Source organism: Oncorhynchus mykiss, chromosome 8 (assembly GCF_057628025.1).
Source record: "Oncorhynchus mykiss isolate SJ-2025 chromosome 8, ASM5762802v1, whole genome shotgun sequence".
In the NCBI taxonomy this organism is placed as follows: domain Eukaryota; kingdom Metazoa; phylum Chordata; class Actinopteri; order Salmoniformes; family Salmonidae; genus Oncorhynchus; species Oncorhynchus mykiss.
This window is the reverse complement of record NC_143029.1, coordinates 64,726,842-64,743,963: the sequence shown is the minus strand read 5'-3', so window position 1 is coordinate 64,743,963 and position 17,122 is coordinate 64,726,842. Positions and strand designations below refer to the sequence as shown.

At 39.8% G+C, this 17,122-nt stretch overlaps 1 protein-coding gene across 1 annotated transcript in view; it reads left to right on the top strand.

The window, feature by feature from the left end:
* LOC110530309 (pappalysin-2) overlaps positions 1–17,122 on the top strand; it is an 80,886-nt gene that overhangs the window by 15,613 nt on the left and 48,151 nt on the right. Inside the window, exons 5-8 of the mRNA XM_036985949.2 lie at positions 2,535–2,727; positions 2,968–3,098; positions 7,652–7,834; positions 13,464–13,761. Coding sequence (XP_036841844.2) covers positions 2,535–2,727; positions 2,968–3,098; positions 7,652–7,834; positions 13,464–13,761 — 805 coding nt within the window. The remainder of the gene's footprint in view (positions 1–2,534; positions 2,728–2,967; positions 3,099–7,651; positions 7,835–13,463; positions 13,762–17,122) is intronic.

Here is a 17,122-nt window from a genome sequence, read left to right as displayed (position 1 = left end):
CAAGTTATGACATCGGCCGGTATTGAAATATGACATGTATGATAGACGTTTTTGCGATCTAAAAGTCGTATTTCTATTGACTTCCAGTGTAGTGAGAGCGACATTATCACAGTGCTACGTCATACTGGACGGATTTCTGCCTGCTTGAACGCCAATAACTCAGATACACATGAAAACATTAAATAACCCAGGGAATCGAAAGAACATCACTCAGAGATGCACAAAAAACAATATTACATTCAAAACGGGTGAACCTTTCTTTTAAAGCGTCCGCATACTTCCCAGCCAAAACAGTTCGGAAGAGTTCATGCATGTAGTATTATGACAACATTTTGTAAAGTTTTGGTTTGTTTTGGACTTCAGCGAGGGGTTTTTCAGCTGTTCGGGCACAGCCTTTTTCTGGAGTCAAGCCGAAGTTCGGAGCTGAAGTCTTCGCCCCTTCGTCATTGATTGGTCAACAGTAGGGATTCTTCAATAAAGTCTTTGTTGTCATTCAAAGAGAGACCACTCGTTTTTCTGCAATTTCTTTCATTGCGACATACTGCACCAAACATCTTAGTTAGATGTAAAATTGCTCGACTAAGATCTCCTCGGCAGAAACGTCAAAATGAATGACAAATTTCTTGGCTAGGGTGTCTCAAAATGGACCAGTGGCAATTTTAGCATGTTAATCTTGGTGAAAAAAAAGAAAAGAAAAGTGGGATGCATGCCAGCAAATCCACTACACACCAGAACAATAAACAAATACATTAATTGCACTATAACGGTGACAAACGGTACCCACAAACTGTTAGGGCCTACATTAAGCTGTCTCAACAGCAGTCACAACATCTTACCACTGCTACACCTGGCTATCAGTGAAGCCTTGTCTGGCAGCGAAACAGTTAATTCAGCCTCATTTACTGCCTTAAAAAAAAACACAGCTGGTATTGCTGACTTGCTTAAACAAATGTGGTTTCTAATGACAATTGAGATGTACAAACTATGGCATAAGGGGATGACAAGCGGATAAGATGCAATCCGTGATTTTGATTAAGACATTAATGAGTGAGCTAGGAGGGACGTAGTCAATATAACTATTTGTTTAACGCTTTTGAAATGTACAGCGACAGAATTCAGAAAATGGACCGTTCTTACAGTGTTCTCCCGGTACACCAAGTCAGAACCGTAAGATAAATAAAGGGGACGTATAAGCAGACAATGAAAGCTCTTACAATATTCAATGATGACATTTCTCTAAAACAGGTTATACTGTAGGCTACATGTGCACCACCAAGTCAGAACAGTAGGTAAAATGAAGAGGGGTAAATAGACCAAATTATTAGGGTGAGCCATATGGGCTACTAACATCTTACTACACAACATACACTTAATATTACTTTCTTAGCTACAGTATACATATCTCCCTGGCATATTACATAATTTATGCAGCAGCATACAATACATTTTTGGACTCACCTTGTTGTGCTGTGCTCACTTGAACAGGAAGGTGGCGCGTCTGTCCTTCGTGGGCAAATTTTGTCATCAAAGTCTGGCATTCTCTGGATTTTTTCGAGGTCTACCCTTAGACTTGGCTGTGACGTATTGTCCCCATGTGTGATAAAACACTGAGCCAATCACGGTGCAAAAAAAGCACTGAGCTAGGCTTAATGAAAGCACTGCGCTAGGCTTAAACACCTGCATTTTAGAGCTCCCTTCCTCAAGAAAACAATGAAAGATATATGTTTTACATTGTTTGCAAACTGATATGCCATACTGACTCAACTCCAGCCACTTTAATAATGGAAATTGATGGGAATTGATGTAAAAAATGTATCACTAGCCACTTTAAACAATGCCACTTAATATGATGTTTACATACCCTACATTATTCATCTCATATGTATATGTATATACTGTACTCTATATCATTTACTGCATCTTGCCATCTTTATGTAATACATGTATCACTAGCCACTTTAAACTATGCCACTTTATGTTTATATAACCTACATTACTCATCTCATATGTACATACTGTACTCTATACCATCTACTGCATCTTGCCTATGTCATTCTGTACCATCACTCATTCATATATCTTTATGTACATATTCTTTATCCCTTTACACGTGTGTGTATAAGGTAGTAGTTGTGGAATTGTTAGGTTAGATTACTCGTTTGTTATTACTGCATTGTCGGAACTAGAAGCACAAGCATTTCGCTACACTCGCATTAACATCTGCTAACCACGTGTATGTGACAAATAAAATTGGATTTGATTTGATTTTGGCATGTATTAATGCCAAAATAACATGCAAAACAGGCAAGCCCAAAAAAGGGCAAAAAATGTGGGGCTCTGCCCCACCTGCCCTGAATGATAGGTCGCCACTGAAATGGACAAACAGTACGATTGCTGCTTTTTTAAAAGAGAAGGTCTTTTAAGGGAGTACGCAAGCACACTAATTTTAAGGGAGTACGTAAGCACAAGGATTCTGACACCGTTTGATGATTTCCGCTGGGAACATTAACTCTACTTTCACTTCTTTTCCTCAGACGATAACTGCACCAACCATTTCACACCAAATCAAGTGGCTCGGATGCATTGTTATATGGATCTAGTCTACGAGAACTGGCTGAACAACAGAAGGCCCTCCCCCATCCCTCTCAAGCCCATGGTGATTCGACAGAGCTCAGACTCGGTCTCCATTCATTGGCTGCCACCTGTAAGGGGGCCACTTCATCAAAGGTAGAATAAATGTGTAGCTAAAGTTTTTCCTCATATCAGCAGTAATGAGATAATATGTATCCCAAATGACACCCTATTCCCTATATAGTGCACTACTTTTGACCACGGGCCCATAGAGAGCTCGTACTGCACCATAAAGGGAATATGGTGCCATTTGGGATACAGACACAGATATTCATGAATGATAATGACATTTTCAAAGATTTTCTGATACTTACATCTGAGCACCTCTTTTAACAGTTCCCCTACAGTGGATAGTGTAAACTGCAGGGACTGTGAGGCAGATGGTGTGTTCCATCAGTATGCCTATGAGGCCACCTCGCCCCGGGTCTGTGACTCCTCCGGATACTGGACACCTGAAGAGGCTATTGGTCAGTATTTCTCTTTTGCCACACATGGGCCTGTGTGGCTTAGTTAGTACAGCATGCCAGTTGCAACGTCAGGGTTGTGGGTTCAATTCCCACAGGGACCACCCATACTAAAATGAATGCATGCACAACTGTGAAATAGGTTTGGATAAAAGCGTCGGCTAAGTGGCATATATTATTTATATTATGACAATTCCATTAGCCACTAGTAGCCAGTCTAGTCTAGGATAGTAGTCTCAAGGCCGAGTTACATTGCACACTCAGTGACATGTCTCTGACACTACAAAAACATAATAAAGTGAGCACATACTCCTCATCTGATAAATCATTTATTTTAATCTCATTGATTTTAGTGTGTTATTATGTCCATTCTGAACATACACAAAACATTCAGTTACTTACAGTTTAAGTTCTACCTTTCTGCAAGGAGGATCCCTTATTCTCCTGTGGGTAAGGTGCGTGCAGGGATAAAGACTGTATGGAAGAAAAATATGAAAATCTTAAAATAATAGTTGCCAGGCAAAAAATCTTCTCTTGTTTTGGCCATAAGAAAAACAGGGTGCTTGGCAATGTCAATTTTTGGTAATGTTGGGTGCCGTCCAACATTGTACTGTCATAAAAAACTGTGTATCCTGTAGTGCTTTGAATCTTTATGCTTCATGTAACAGATGTTCCTTATTATTCCAATCAAGATTATTTGAGTGTGGAGAAGCCCAGTCTTTTGACATGACGTGTTAAAAACGTTTTAGAAATTCTACCCAAATATGTGGAAATCCTCAGATGGAATTTGTGCTTTGAAAAAAAAGAGGAGGTGGTGATTGTTCTCCATGCTGTACTTTAATGACGATAAAGACAATTACAGCATTGTCCAGGAAAGGAGAGTGGAATCCACAGTTCTGGGGAGAGACACAGTCTGTTGGCTTTTGTTGTGTACTATAGTGTAATTTATGGGGGGAAGAGAGTCATCCTACCTGCTTGTCCATGTGTAAGCCAGGTGTTCACTCGTGGGTCTTGAGAACTTAATTTAGAACAGGAAATTAAGAGTTTTACAGATTTAAAAATAAAGGAGGCTTTTGTATATTTCAAATGGGTTCAGGGACCAATCACAATGGGAATACAAAACAAAACATTATGGGATTGGTAAATGAGTTGCAAAGAAGAAAATAAACTAAACTCATTGACAAATCAAATCAAATTATGTTTTGTTTTGTATTCCCATGTCATTGGTCCCTGAACCCATTGGAGGCCATTTTGAAAAAAATAATTTCTCAGTCTGTAAAACTGTTTATGAAATACGTTGGTTTTATGTTTAACAATAAAGAAGCACTTTTATCAATTTCAACGTTCCTCTAAGAGTTGCTGAATTTCCTATTCAATAAATCTGCCCCTAAATGATACATATGAAAAATATGAATATGTATGCACACACTACTGTAAGTCACTCTGGATAAAAGCGTCTGCTACATGACTAAAATGGAAATGGAAATTGGTTGGAGAGCGAGGTGGCTGTGTTCCCTCCCCTTAAAGGGGAAATCTGCAGTTGCTACATCCATTTTTGGACAGAAACAAATGTATTATATTTACCCATTGATTATTGAAGAATATAACTTATAAATGCCTCATGAGCTTAGTTCAACTGTTGTACCCCATTAGAACCCAAAATATAATACTCCAATATTTGTAAACAACGTAAATGTAAACAAACACTTTATAACCTCCAAACATGGTTAACACGATAATTTTGCTAACATGAATGGTCAGTCCTTGCATCCATAGCTCTGACTCTGAATTTGAGAGTGGTTACATTTCTCAAGGCTCATACCTCATAACTGCTGATTCTAGGTTTAACAGGAAAATAAGTTAAGGTTGATTAGGGCGGGATTAAATGCAATCACGTTATAGTGCAGCACACTATACAGCTGACAATTTTTTTTGCAGTTTTTTAAAGGCATTTTCGAAGATGTTTGCAGGGATTGTATTCATGATAAACGCTGCACATGTTGGTTCAAGCGTAAATTGCCATTAAAATAGTGCACTCCGCTACAACGCACCTTGCATTAGATCGCAGCCTATATGAAAACAAGTCAAAATGTTCCACCCCAGTACCATTCTTACCCTTTTACAAATGAATTAAACTGTTAGGCCTCTAAATTGTTAGGCCTCAAAATTGATTTAGTTAAGTTTTAAACATTGACTGAATTAATAAAAAATGCATACAACATAGTGTATACCTCGTTCTTTTCACAGAAACAGATCTTCCCTTTGATGCGTTCCTCCACTGAAACCTAAGCATGCATTTCCAAACCTGGGGAGTCTATTTAATCTTGAGAAAGGGAAAAGTAGTGGCATTGTTAAGTTGCTGAAAGCAGGAAGGATGATACACTAAGATCTTGAAGCACTAGCCTTTCCTGTGGGAGCCGTTTGCCACATCTGATACAGCGATTAATCTGGGCCTGTGTTGAGGCCTTTCTCTGTTTATCTGACCAATTTAGTTTTATGGTTTGACTTGGCGTGCTGATGTTTACCCTGAAAAAATACACACATGTGAAGGAGCCACATTGGGTGCAAATAGCAGAAGCTGTGGAAGCTGTGGATGTTCAGGCATTGGCTTGCTGGGGCTACCGCTGCAGGCTCTGTCCCTCTCACCATCCAACAGTTTAGTTCAGGGCTCTGCTGAGACATACTACCTGCTACTTTTCCCATTTGTACCACAGAGGAAATGAACATGCTTTATACATTGTTACGGCATGGATTTCTTTCCTGTGCGAAATTGCACCTGGGTATGTTGTGTACTAGAGGGTGGCTTGGGGAAGTCCAGTCCACAGCCAGGTTGTGTGATTTTCCCAAGCTCTCTCCCATCACTGGTACTCTCCAGTAGCCCTCTTCTTTAATAATAGTACAGTAATGGTTTTTCAGTGATTCAAAATCATAAAACAAACTGAGAGATAGTACACTACTTAAAGTGTCAATCAGCAGTAGAAACAAGTAAGTGTACTACCTGTTTCGGTAAAAAGCTGAGGGATGGGGCTGGAAAAACTGTAACTACTCTCAAATGCTCAGAGCTGTGGATGCAAGGACCGATCGATCATCCATGATATCAGCATTATAGTTTGAACCATGTTTTGTTAGGATGTATAGTATTTTTTTTTCCATTTATTTTGTTTATAAACATTGGAGTAAAAAAAGCTTATATTTTGGGTTCTGATGGAGTACGACAGTTGAACTATGCTCATGAGGCATTTATAAGTTATATTCTTCAAACATCAATGGGTACATATAATTGATTTATATGTCCAAAAATGGATGTAGCAACTGCTGATGTCCCATTTAAAGACAAAGAATAATGTAACGTTCCTACCTTTTAAACCAATTGGGCATGTAAGTTGTATGTCATCAGTTAACGGCAACAGTCCAGTGTTTACAGATTTCTATAAAATATGGCCTATAATTAATTACAATATGAGTGAAACAGTTTTCCTTCCAAACAATGGTAATTAAGTATGTTAAAAAGCAGCTTTTCTGTGTTGGAATAGTATCTGCATACCCCAACAACAGAATGGTGTGGGCATATACCGGTCATTAAAAATATTAATGCGAGTAGACCGCTGATTGGCCAGTTGGATGACTTCATCCTCTATGAGGAAATAGCAAGCATTTTTGAAACGGTCCGTTTGAGAGAAGTTTGGGGTGGGTTTTTTAAAATGTTTTTTCTCCAATTTATGCTTTGGCCACAAATATGAGTATGGGACTAGTCAAAAACATTATCTGGGTATGAGTTAACAGAATATGAACTTTTAAAAGGGAGATTTTCACTGGACAGTTGTTTTTTGTTCTTATATGACTTGCCTAGTTAAATAAAGTTTACATTTAAAATGCATCTTCACAACACACTTTGTGTGTATTACACAATTTTCTTCCTTCATAACACATTCAGGAAGATTACATGAATTCCAATTTGTTGTGGCTAATGTTAGCTAGGTGGCTAATATTAGCTAGCCTAGCTAGTTGGCTAACATTAGATACTGTAAGCTAGGGGTTAAGGTTAGGTAACATGCTAGCTAAGTAATTAATGGGTTAGGGTTAGGGTTAGCTAGCATTGTAGCTAATTTGTTAAAAAGTAGTAAGTCGTTACAAAGTTGCTAATTAGAAGTCCATGACGTGATCCGAACACACAACATTTGGGTTGCTAGATGGTCGTGTTATACACCCAGCTGCCCTCCCTGACCAACCTCCCTCCTATCGTTTCTGTGTTTTCATGTGCCTCTCACAAATTTCCAATAAGCAATTTGTGTCTATTTCACAATAATCTGTGATACTGGGTTGATCTACTAGATCAGTTGTAACTGTGCACTTTTTTTAGTTGCATCCCAAAAGGCACCATATTCCATAAATGGCCCTGGTCAAAAGTAGTGTGCCATTGGGGACGCATGTAGGAGTCTATATATATATATATATATATATATATATATATATATATATATATATATATATTTATATATATTTATATATATATATATATATTGTAAAACAAGATGTGTGTGTGTGTGTGTTTACAGGCCCTCCAGATGTATACCAGCCATGTGAGCCCAGCCTACAGGCCTGGAGTCCAGAGCTCAGCCTGTATGATGCCAATGTGACGTCTCCCTGCCCTGAAACAGAGGGCTGCGTCCTGATGCTGCGCTTCCTCCACCCTGTGGTCCCTGACAGCCTCACTGTGTGGGTCACATACGTCTCAGCCGGTGGGTCCCGGGTTCATTCTAGTGGTCTCCAACAGCACATATATATATATATATATATATATATATATATATATATATATATATATATATATACACTGCTCCAAAAAATAAAGGGAACACTAAAATAACACATCCTAGATCTGAATGAATGAAATATTCTTATTAAATACTTTTTTCTTTACATAGTTGAATGTGCTGACAACAAAATCACACAAAAACTATCAATGGAAATCAAATGTATCAACCCATGGAGGTCTGGATTTGGAGTCACACTCAAAATGAAAGTGGAAAACCACACTACGGGCTGATCCAACTTTGATGTAATGTCCTTAAAACAAGTCAAAATGAGGCTCAGTAGTGTGTGTGGCCTCCACGTGCCTGTATGACCTCCCTACAACGCCTGGGCATGCTCCTGATGAGGTGGCAGATGGTCTCCTGAGGGATCTCCTCCCAGACCTGGACTAAAGCATCCGCCAACTCCTGGACAGTCTGTGGTGCAACGTGGCGTTGGTGGATGGGAGCGAGACATGATGTCCCAGATGTGCTCAATTGGATTCAGGTCTGGGGAACGGGCGGGCCAGTCCATAGCATTAATGCCTTCCTCTTGCAGGAACTGCTGACACACTCCAGCCACATGAGGTCAAGCATTGTCTTGCATTAGTAGGAACCCAGGGCCAACCGCACCAGCATATGGTCTCACAAGGGGTCTGAGGATCTCATCTCGGTACCTAATGGCAGTCAGGCTACCTCTGGCGAGCACATGGAGGGCACACCATGACTGACCCACCGCCAAACCGGTCATGCTGGAGGATGTTGCAGGCAGCAGAACGTTCTCCAAATTCGCATTTAGAAGGAAAGCTCTGGAGCAGGTTTTCATCAAGGATCTCTCGTACTTTGCTCCTTTCATCTTTCCCGAGATCCTGACTAGTCTCCCAGTCCCTGCTGCTGAAAATCATCCTCACAGCATGATCCTGCCACCATCATGCTTCACCGTAGGGATGTTGCCAGGTTTCCTCCAGACGTGATGCTTGGCATTCAGGCCAAAGAGTTCAATCTTGGTTTCATCAGACCAGATAATCTTGTTTCTCATGGTCTGAGAATCCTTCAGGTACCTTTTGGCAAACCTTTTGGCAAAATGTGCCTTTTACTGAGGAGTGGCTTCCGTTTGGCCACTCTACCATAAAGGCCTTATTGGTGGAGTGCTGCAGAGATGGAAGGTTATCCCATCTCCACAGAGGAACTCTGTAGCTTTGTCAGAACGACCATCGTGTTTTTGGTCACCACCCTGACTAAAGCCCTTCTCCCCCGATTGCTGAGTTTGGTCGGACGGCCAGCTCTAGGAAGAGTCTTGGTGGTTCCAAACTTCTTCCATTTAAGAATGATGGAGGCAAGTGTTCTTGGGGATCTTCAATGCTGCAGACATTTTTTGGTACCCTTCCCCAGAGCTGTGCCTCGACACGATCCTGTCTCGGAGCTCGATGGCCAATTTCTTCAACCTCATGGCTTGGATTTTGCTCTGACGTGCACTGTCAACTGTGGGACCTTATATAGACAGATATGGTCCTTTCCAAATCATGGCCAATCAATTGCATTAACCACAGGTGGACTCCAATCAAGTTGTAGAAACATCTCAAGGATGATCAATGGAAACAGGATGCACCTGAGCTCAATTTCTTGTCTCATAGCAAAGTGTCTGAATACTTACAGTGGGGCAAAAAAGTATTTAGTCAGCCACCAATTGTGCAAGTTCTCCCACTTAAAATTATGAGAGAGGCCTGTAATTGTCATCATAGGTAAACTTCAACTATGACAGACAAAATGAGAAAAAGAAATCCAGAAAATCACATTGTAGGATTTTTAATGAATTTATTTGCAAAGTAGAGTGGAAAGTATTTGGTCAATAACAAAAGTTTATCTCAATACTTTGTTATATACCCTTTGTTGGCAATGACAGAGGTCAACCGTTTTCTGTAAGTCTTCACAAGGTTTTCACACACTGTTGCTGGTATTTTGGCCCATTCCTCCATGCAGATCTCCTCTAGAGCAGTGATGTTTTGGGGCTGTTGCTGTTCCTTCTTTATTATTTTCCCCAAACCCTACCACCCCTCCCCTAATTGGAGTAAACTAATGGAATACAATAGTTAGGCTTCCACTTCCAGCTGATACATACTACATACATTTCACGGACAGTACATTTTACATGAGTTCTTTTTTATTTGATTTTAGTCCCAGCCTTCAGCTAACCTCAACCCCTCCCATCTATCTCTGAACACCATACCATTTTGATTCCTAGTTGCCATATATTTTTCCATTATGCTGTGATGTTTCACAAAAGTTCTGAACCTTTCTATTCTCATAGTTTCTACAGATTGTAAATGGAAGATAAACACATTTGCTAATAGTTTTATTATACTATTGATCGTTTGATTATGGCTTATCGAATCACCCAGCAGTCCTATTTGCAGAGTTGGCTCCAAGTAAATGTTGCATTTTTTCAGCCATTCCTGAACCTGGGACAAAAACAAGCTACATACACCTCCGTTCAAAAGTTTAGGTCACTTAGAAATGTCCTTGTTTTTGAAAGAAAAGCACATTTTTTGTCCATTAAAATAACGTCAAATTGATCAGAAATACAGTGTAGACATTGTTAATGTTGTAAATGACTATTGTAGCTGGAAACGGCAGATTTTTTTCTGGAATATCTACATAGGCATACAGAGGCTCATTATCAGCAACCATCACCCCTGTGTTCCAATGGCACGTTGTGTTAGCTGATCCAAGTTTATCATTAGAAAACTATTTTGCAATTATGTTAGCACAGCTGAAAACTATTGTCCTGATTAAAGAAGCAATACAACTAGCCTTCTTTAGACTAGTTGTGTATCTGTAGCATCAGCGCTTGAGGCTCAAAATGGACAGAATCTAAGAACCTTCTGAAAGTCTTCAGTCTATTCTTGTTCTGAGAAATGAAAGCTATTCCATGTGAGAAATTGTGTACTACTCCCTTCACAGAACAGCGCAAACTGGCCCTAACCAGAATAGAAAGAGGAGTGGGAGGCCCCGATGCACAACTGAGCAAGAGGACAAGTACATTAGAGTGTCAGACCCCTCACAAGTCCTCAACTGGTAGTTTCATTAAATTGTACCCGCAAAACACCAGTCTCAATGTCAACAGTGAAGAGGCGACTCCGTGATGCTGGCCTTCTAGGCAGCAAATAATAATTTGTTAATAACTGTCTTGCCTAGTTAAATAAATGTTGCACACATACACCACACTGGCCAAAAAGTTATTTTGTTGGCATTTACGTATGTCCCCATTACCAGTAAAACATAATCAAAACCTATTTATTTCACTTACTTGCTTTGCTGTTTTGTTGTTCATTTCTTCAGTTGTTTCATTCTCAACCTGGATTTCTATTGAACGTCGTTTGGGTCTTTGCATGTCAAAACAGATACACGTCAAATAACACTATTTGGTTAGCCTTCAAAATAAAAGTATGTCATTGACAGTGATGCGAATTAATACAAATAGTAGAATTATGCCATAATTGAATAGATCATGCTAAACAAGGTTGGAATGTTGACATATAAAATCAACAAAAGACAATAATTTGTTAATTTGACAAAAATCTGTTGAAATCACACTGTATGTATTAAACTTAAGAATTGTATTGGGGGCATTCTTACTTCTCTGTACAGCCTTACCTATGGATTGTGGATCAATGACATGGGTTATCAGTCTACTCAGTGACACCCAGAGAACATTAGCATTGTAGCTTTTATTGAGGGACTGTGAAACAACTGTGAATTGAGCCACATCTATTGTCAACCTACTCTGTGTATTGAACACTATTCCAGAGGAAAAACAATACTGTGTGGATGTTTTGGAGTATGATAACTCTGAGGAGGATGTTGGGAAAAAATATATAGGGCATTGAGTAGACTGATACCCCATTTAATTTATCCCCAATCCTTAGGTAAAGCGGCACAGTGCAATATGAATGTCAATACACACAATACACACAATAGGCTGACACAGTCACAGTCCCACGATAAGAGCTACAACGCTAATATTTGTGTTAACTCTTCACAGTTGTGTACTGTGGGTGTCATCCTTATTGTGGCTAGCTTCACAAAACCCGGTCTGGTCAAGCCTCACTAGCCAGATGAAGCAAGCTGGCTGCTTATAATGTTAGCTTTGGGCAACAGGGTTAAGTAGCTGGCTAGCTATTTATTTTCATGAACTGAAGTTCAATTTCAATAGGCGAACAACAAGTGGCTACCTAGCTAATACTTATTTACAAGGATTCCTAAATCATTGCTAAGAATAATGAAAATGACTGCAGTTTCTATTGGTCATTGTTTTCAGGCTGGTTGTATTGGTGCTAGCTAGGTACCAAGCTAAAGCTAGCTAGCTACCCCAGAAGTTGCGGTCGAACAAATAATGCTTTATTACCAACGTGGTATTGTAAATACATCGTTCGTGTCCGGTGTTTGCTTGTTTGCAGACTTTTTTGTACAGCTTTGACAGTGCTACTGATAGTAGTGGTGGCACTTGGCTTTCATGTGCACATTCAGAAAACACAGCATTCTATAATAGAACTGTGTTATTTGTTGTGTCAAATTAAAAGCTTATTTAACCCGTCAAGTAGTGTTATTGTCAAATAGTGTTATTTGACGTGTATCTTCTTTGACACGCAAAGACCCAAATGGCATTTCATAGTATGTAGTGAAGCTAATAGCAGTGGCGCTATTACTGTGTAACTCCGGTAGCGCAACATCTGAAAAATAGCGCACTTGGTAGTGTGCTCGACCAGTTGCGAAAGCCAACATCACCCACTACAGAGAACGGTTGATTGTCAAGGGCAATGAATTCCATTATCTTGGCGTTAATGGATTTCACCTTTGAGTTGTCTCGCTGAAATGTTCTTACTCTTTCAAATAACTGCTTGACTTGTTGATTGCTCGATCCACACAGCAGACATTGTGGACTAGGTTAGAAATGCTGTGTTGCACATGTAGCACAAATTTTACGCCATGTACCTACATTATATAGGTATGCATGTCAGCTTTGACATCGTCTTTGCACATCGGCATTAAACTAGACATTGGGCCGATACCGATGTTGGCATTTTTAGCAAATATTGTCAGATTCCGATATGTTCACCGATATATCGTGCATTCCTATTTTTTTAATCAATTAATATATTTGCGTTTAACCATAATATTTATTCTAATATTCCTTCTGTATTTTCTGGTGGATTAAACTGAAATTGCAACAAGCTTTCTATTGCTTGTTTTAAAAATAGCGATATTTTGGAGATGTTTTCATTTTCAAATAACCGAAAGTGGGAGGTTGTAATCTGAATGAAGGGAAAAAGGCCATTCTTGAACATGGCGTGACAACAGTGTACATTTAGCAATTATTGAAACTCTCCACAATACAAGCCACGCATTGTGTCTACCTGAATCATAATTCTTTGGCTGTTCATCTTAGCAGGTAATGTCAAGTCACACCAGTATTTGTTTTCTAGGTGTTTATGAATAAATAAAGGGATAAGCATATGCATTTTTCTCTGGAACTGCTTGATTATACAGGTGATGATTGTCCACCATGTTGTCTCTACAGATAACCAGGCAATCGCCAACATCGAGCTAATAACAGACACAGACGAGTCTCTTGACATGGGTCCACAGCACGTCTTCTGTGATGTTCCCCTCACTCTACGTCTGCACACCGGAAAAAGGGTGGCAGCTGTCAAACTGAGCACCTTTGATGAGAAGATGGAGATTGATGCTATCCTGTTCACTTCTGGCCCCCACAATCCTCTCTGCTCCAGTTGCCAGCCTCTGATCTACCGAGTTGTCAGGCAACCAGCGTTTTCAGGCGATCTGGTCCAACAAACTCTGCTTACATTTACAGACAGGTAAGATTGACACAAGTAAGATTGACACTGACAAATACTTTGACCTTAGTCTGGAAAGTTATCCTGTGCCGACACAGATGTATTGTTTACACTCTGGAATTCTGCAAATACTATGCCCTTAGTCCAGAAAGTAATCCTGTGCTGACATTTATTGTTTGGAGGTCATGTACCACTGCTCCAAGAACTGGGCCCAAAAATACAAAGAAATAAAAAATCACGATCATAATGTATGTCAGTTACAAAGATCAAACAATGCAATATTCTATAGCCACAGAAGCTGAGATATTCATACAGTGCCTTGCGAAAGTATTCGGCCCCCTTGAACTTTGCGACCTTTTGCCACATTTCAGGCTTCAAACATAAAGATATAAAACTGTATTTTTTTGTGAAGAATCAACAACAAGTGGGACACAATCATGAAGTGGAACGGCCTTTATTGGATATTTCTAACTTTTTTAACAAATCAAAAACTGAAAAATTGGGCGTGCAAAATTATTCAGCCCCTTTACTTTCAATGCAGCAAACTCTCTCCAGAAGTTCAGTGAGGATCTCTGAATGATCCAATGTTGACCTAAATGACTAATGATGATAAATACAATCCACCTGTGTGTAATCAAGTCTCCGTATAAATGCACCTGCACTGTGATAGTCTCAGAGGTCCGTTAAAAGCGCAGAGAGCATCATGAAGAACAATGAACACACCAGGCAGGTCCGAGATACTGTTGTGAAGAAGTTTAAAGCCGGATTTGGATACAAAAAGATTTCCCAAGCTTTAAACATCCCAAGGAGCACTGTGCAAGCGATAATATTGAAATGGAAGGAGTATCAGACCACTGCAAATCTACCAAGACCTGGCCGTCCCTCTAAACTTTCAGCTCATACAAGGAGAAGACTGATCAGAGATGCAGCCAAGAGGCCCATGATCACTCTGGATGAACTGCAGAGATCTACAGCTGAGGTGGGAGACTCTGTCCATACGACAACAATCAGTCGTATATTGCACAAATCTGGCCTTTATGGAAGAGTGGCAAGAAGAAAGCCATTTCTTAAAGATATCCATAAAAAGTGTTGTTTAAAGTTTGCCACAAGCCACCTGGGAGACACACCAAACATGTGGAAGAAGGTGCTCTGGTCAGATGAAAACAAAATTGAACTTTTTGGCAACAATGCAAAACGTTATGTTTGGCGTAAAAGCAACACAGCTGAACACACCATCCCCACAGTCAAACATGGTGGTGGCAGCATCATGGTTTGGGCCTGCTTTTCTTCAGCAGGGACAGGGAAGATGGTTCAAATTGATGGGAAGATGGATGGAGCCAAATACAGGACCATTCTGGAAGAAAACCTGATGGAGTCTGCAAAAGACCTGAGACTGGGACGGAGATTTGTCTTCCAACAAGACAATGATCCAAAACATAAAGCAAAATCTACAATGGAATGGTTCAAAAATAAACATATCCAGGTGTTAGAATGGCCAAGTCAAAGTCCAGACCTGAATCCAATCGAGAATCTGTGGAAAGAACTGAAAACTGCTGTTCACAAATGCTCTCCATCCAACCTCACTGAGCTCGAGCTGTTTTGCAAGGAGGAATGGGAAAAAATGTCAGTCTCTCGATGTGCAAAACTGATAGAGACATACCCCAAGCGACTTACAGCTGTAATCGCAGCAAAAGGTGGCGCTACAAAGTATTAACTTAAGGGGGCTGAATAATTTTGCACGCCCAATTTTTCAGTTTTTGATTTGTTAAAAAAGTTTGAAATATCCAATAAATGTTGTTCCACTTCATGATTGTGTCCCACTTGTTGTTGATTCTTCACAAAAAAATACAGTTTTATATCTTTATGTTTGAAGCCTGAAATGTGGCAAAAGGTCGCAAAGTTCAAGGGGGCCGAATACTTTCGCAAGGCACTGTAATTCTAGTGTTTTGGTTTGGTATTGTTTTCGCAACACAAAAACCAAATGCATTCTATATGCTTCTTAGCCCTAGCTACTGATACAAATCAACATCAAGGGCCTTATTCAAAAACAAGTTTACAGTGGATTGCTGCATACGTCAAATCATTTTTATCCCACACTGTGAGAAAAGGTGTTAAAAAACACTTAAGTGTTCTTTGTTTTTTATTCTGTTCTATCTTACTTTTATTCATAACAGTCTGCTTGGATTCTATATTAGCATCATACACTATTTTTTTATGAATGATTTTGTAATTTTTCACAAACACTTTCTGGGATGTTTCTTTTCAAGCGCTTAGTTGCGGGAGTAGGTGGATATGCTGAAGAGGTCAGGTTGAAGAATACATTTGGTCTCTAAAAGTTCCACAAGCAGCTGTAAGTGCAAAAAGATGTAAAAACCAAGGGGAATTAAGTTATGTGGAGGGAAGAGAGGCAGTCTCTGGAATATAAACCAAATGTGACCAGCAGAAACAGTAAACACCAGTGGCTGTTTGGACCTGTTCCTCAGCTATTTCCTCTCGCTGAAGGCTCTTCACTGTATGCTCATCATGGTTAGTATATGATAAGTGAGAGGCCTGTCATTTGGAAGAGGGGGTGAAGAGAGAGAAGTGGAGTGTATTGCAGGAGAGAAATTAAAGGAAGGCTACGCATTGTGACTGACTGAGTCTACACTGCCACCAAGAGGTATATCTGGCAAAGCAAGATTGTTTTGCACTTGATATCCTAATCCTTAAAAATAGACACACATTTTTGGTCCATTAGTAGTGAAAAAAATCACTTTTGGGACATGTGTGAAATAGGAGTATATGTCGTTAATCCATGGTCAAGGATGTATTATTTCCCCCTGACCCTCATCTTTTGGTTTCTACTATTGCGTACATTAATAACATTCCAGTGTCCATTAAGGCACAAAACTACACAGAGTCTAAGTCCTGACAAAAAAACACTCCTGTAAAATGTCCTCCGGTGGAATGCTAGAGAGAGGGGGCTGTTAGAGCTGATCCATAATTAATAAGGGTAATTTGTAGCGGGAGGAAATCCGACACGCCTGAGAGAGTAGATAATGTGCATTTTTGTAGGTATTCTTTACAGCTGGCCGGAGACAATGGTAATCAAGCAGTGCTGGCGGGAAATCAAGGGTAGGCTCTTTTTATAGTTTGGAGCTGACCAAAACAGCTCAATAGCCCTAGGACAGGAGGTATGATATCACCGTGCCCACTGTACATCCAGTTTAGGTTTAAGGTCACTGCTTCCTACAGCAAGGTTAGACGATTAGGTGACTAGACACAAATACACAAGACAAATACACAAGACAAGAAACAGTGTTGGGGAAGCTACTCTGAAAATAAAGTTTACCAAGCTAGCAACTATTTCACACTGGAAGAAGTTAAGCTAAACAAATATGTA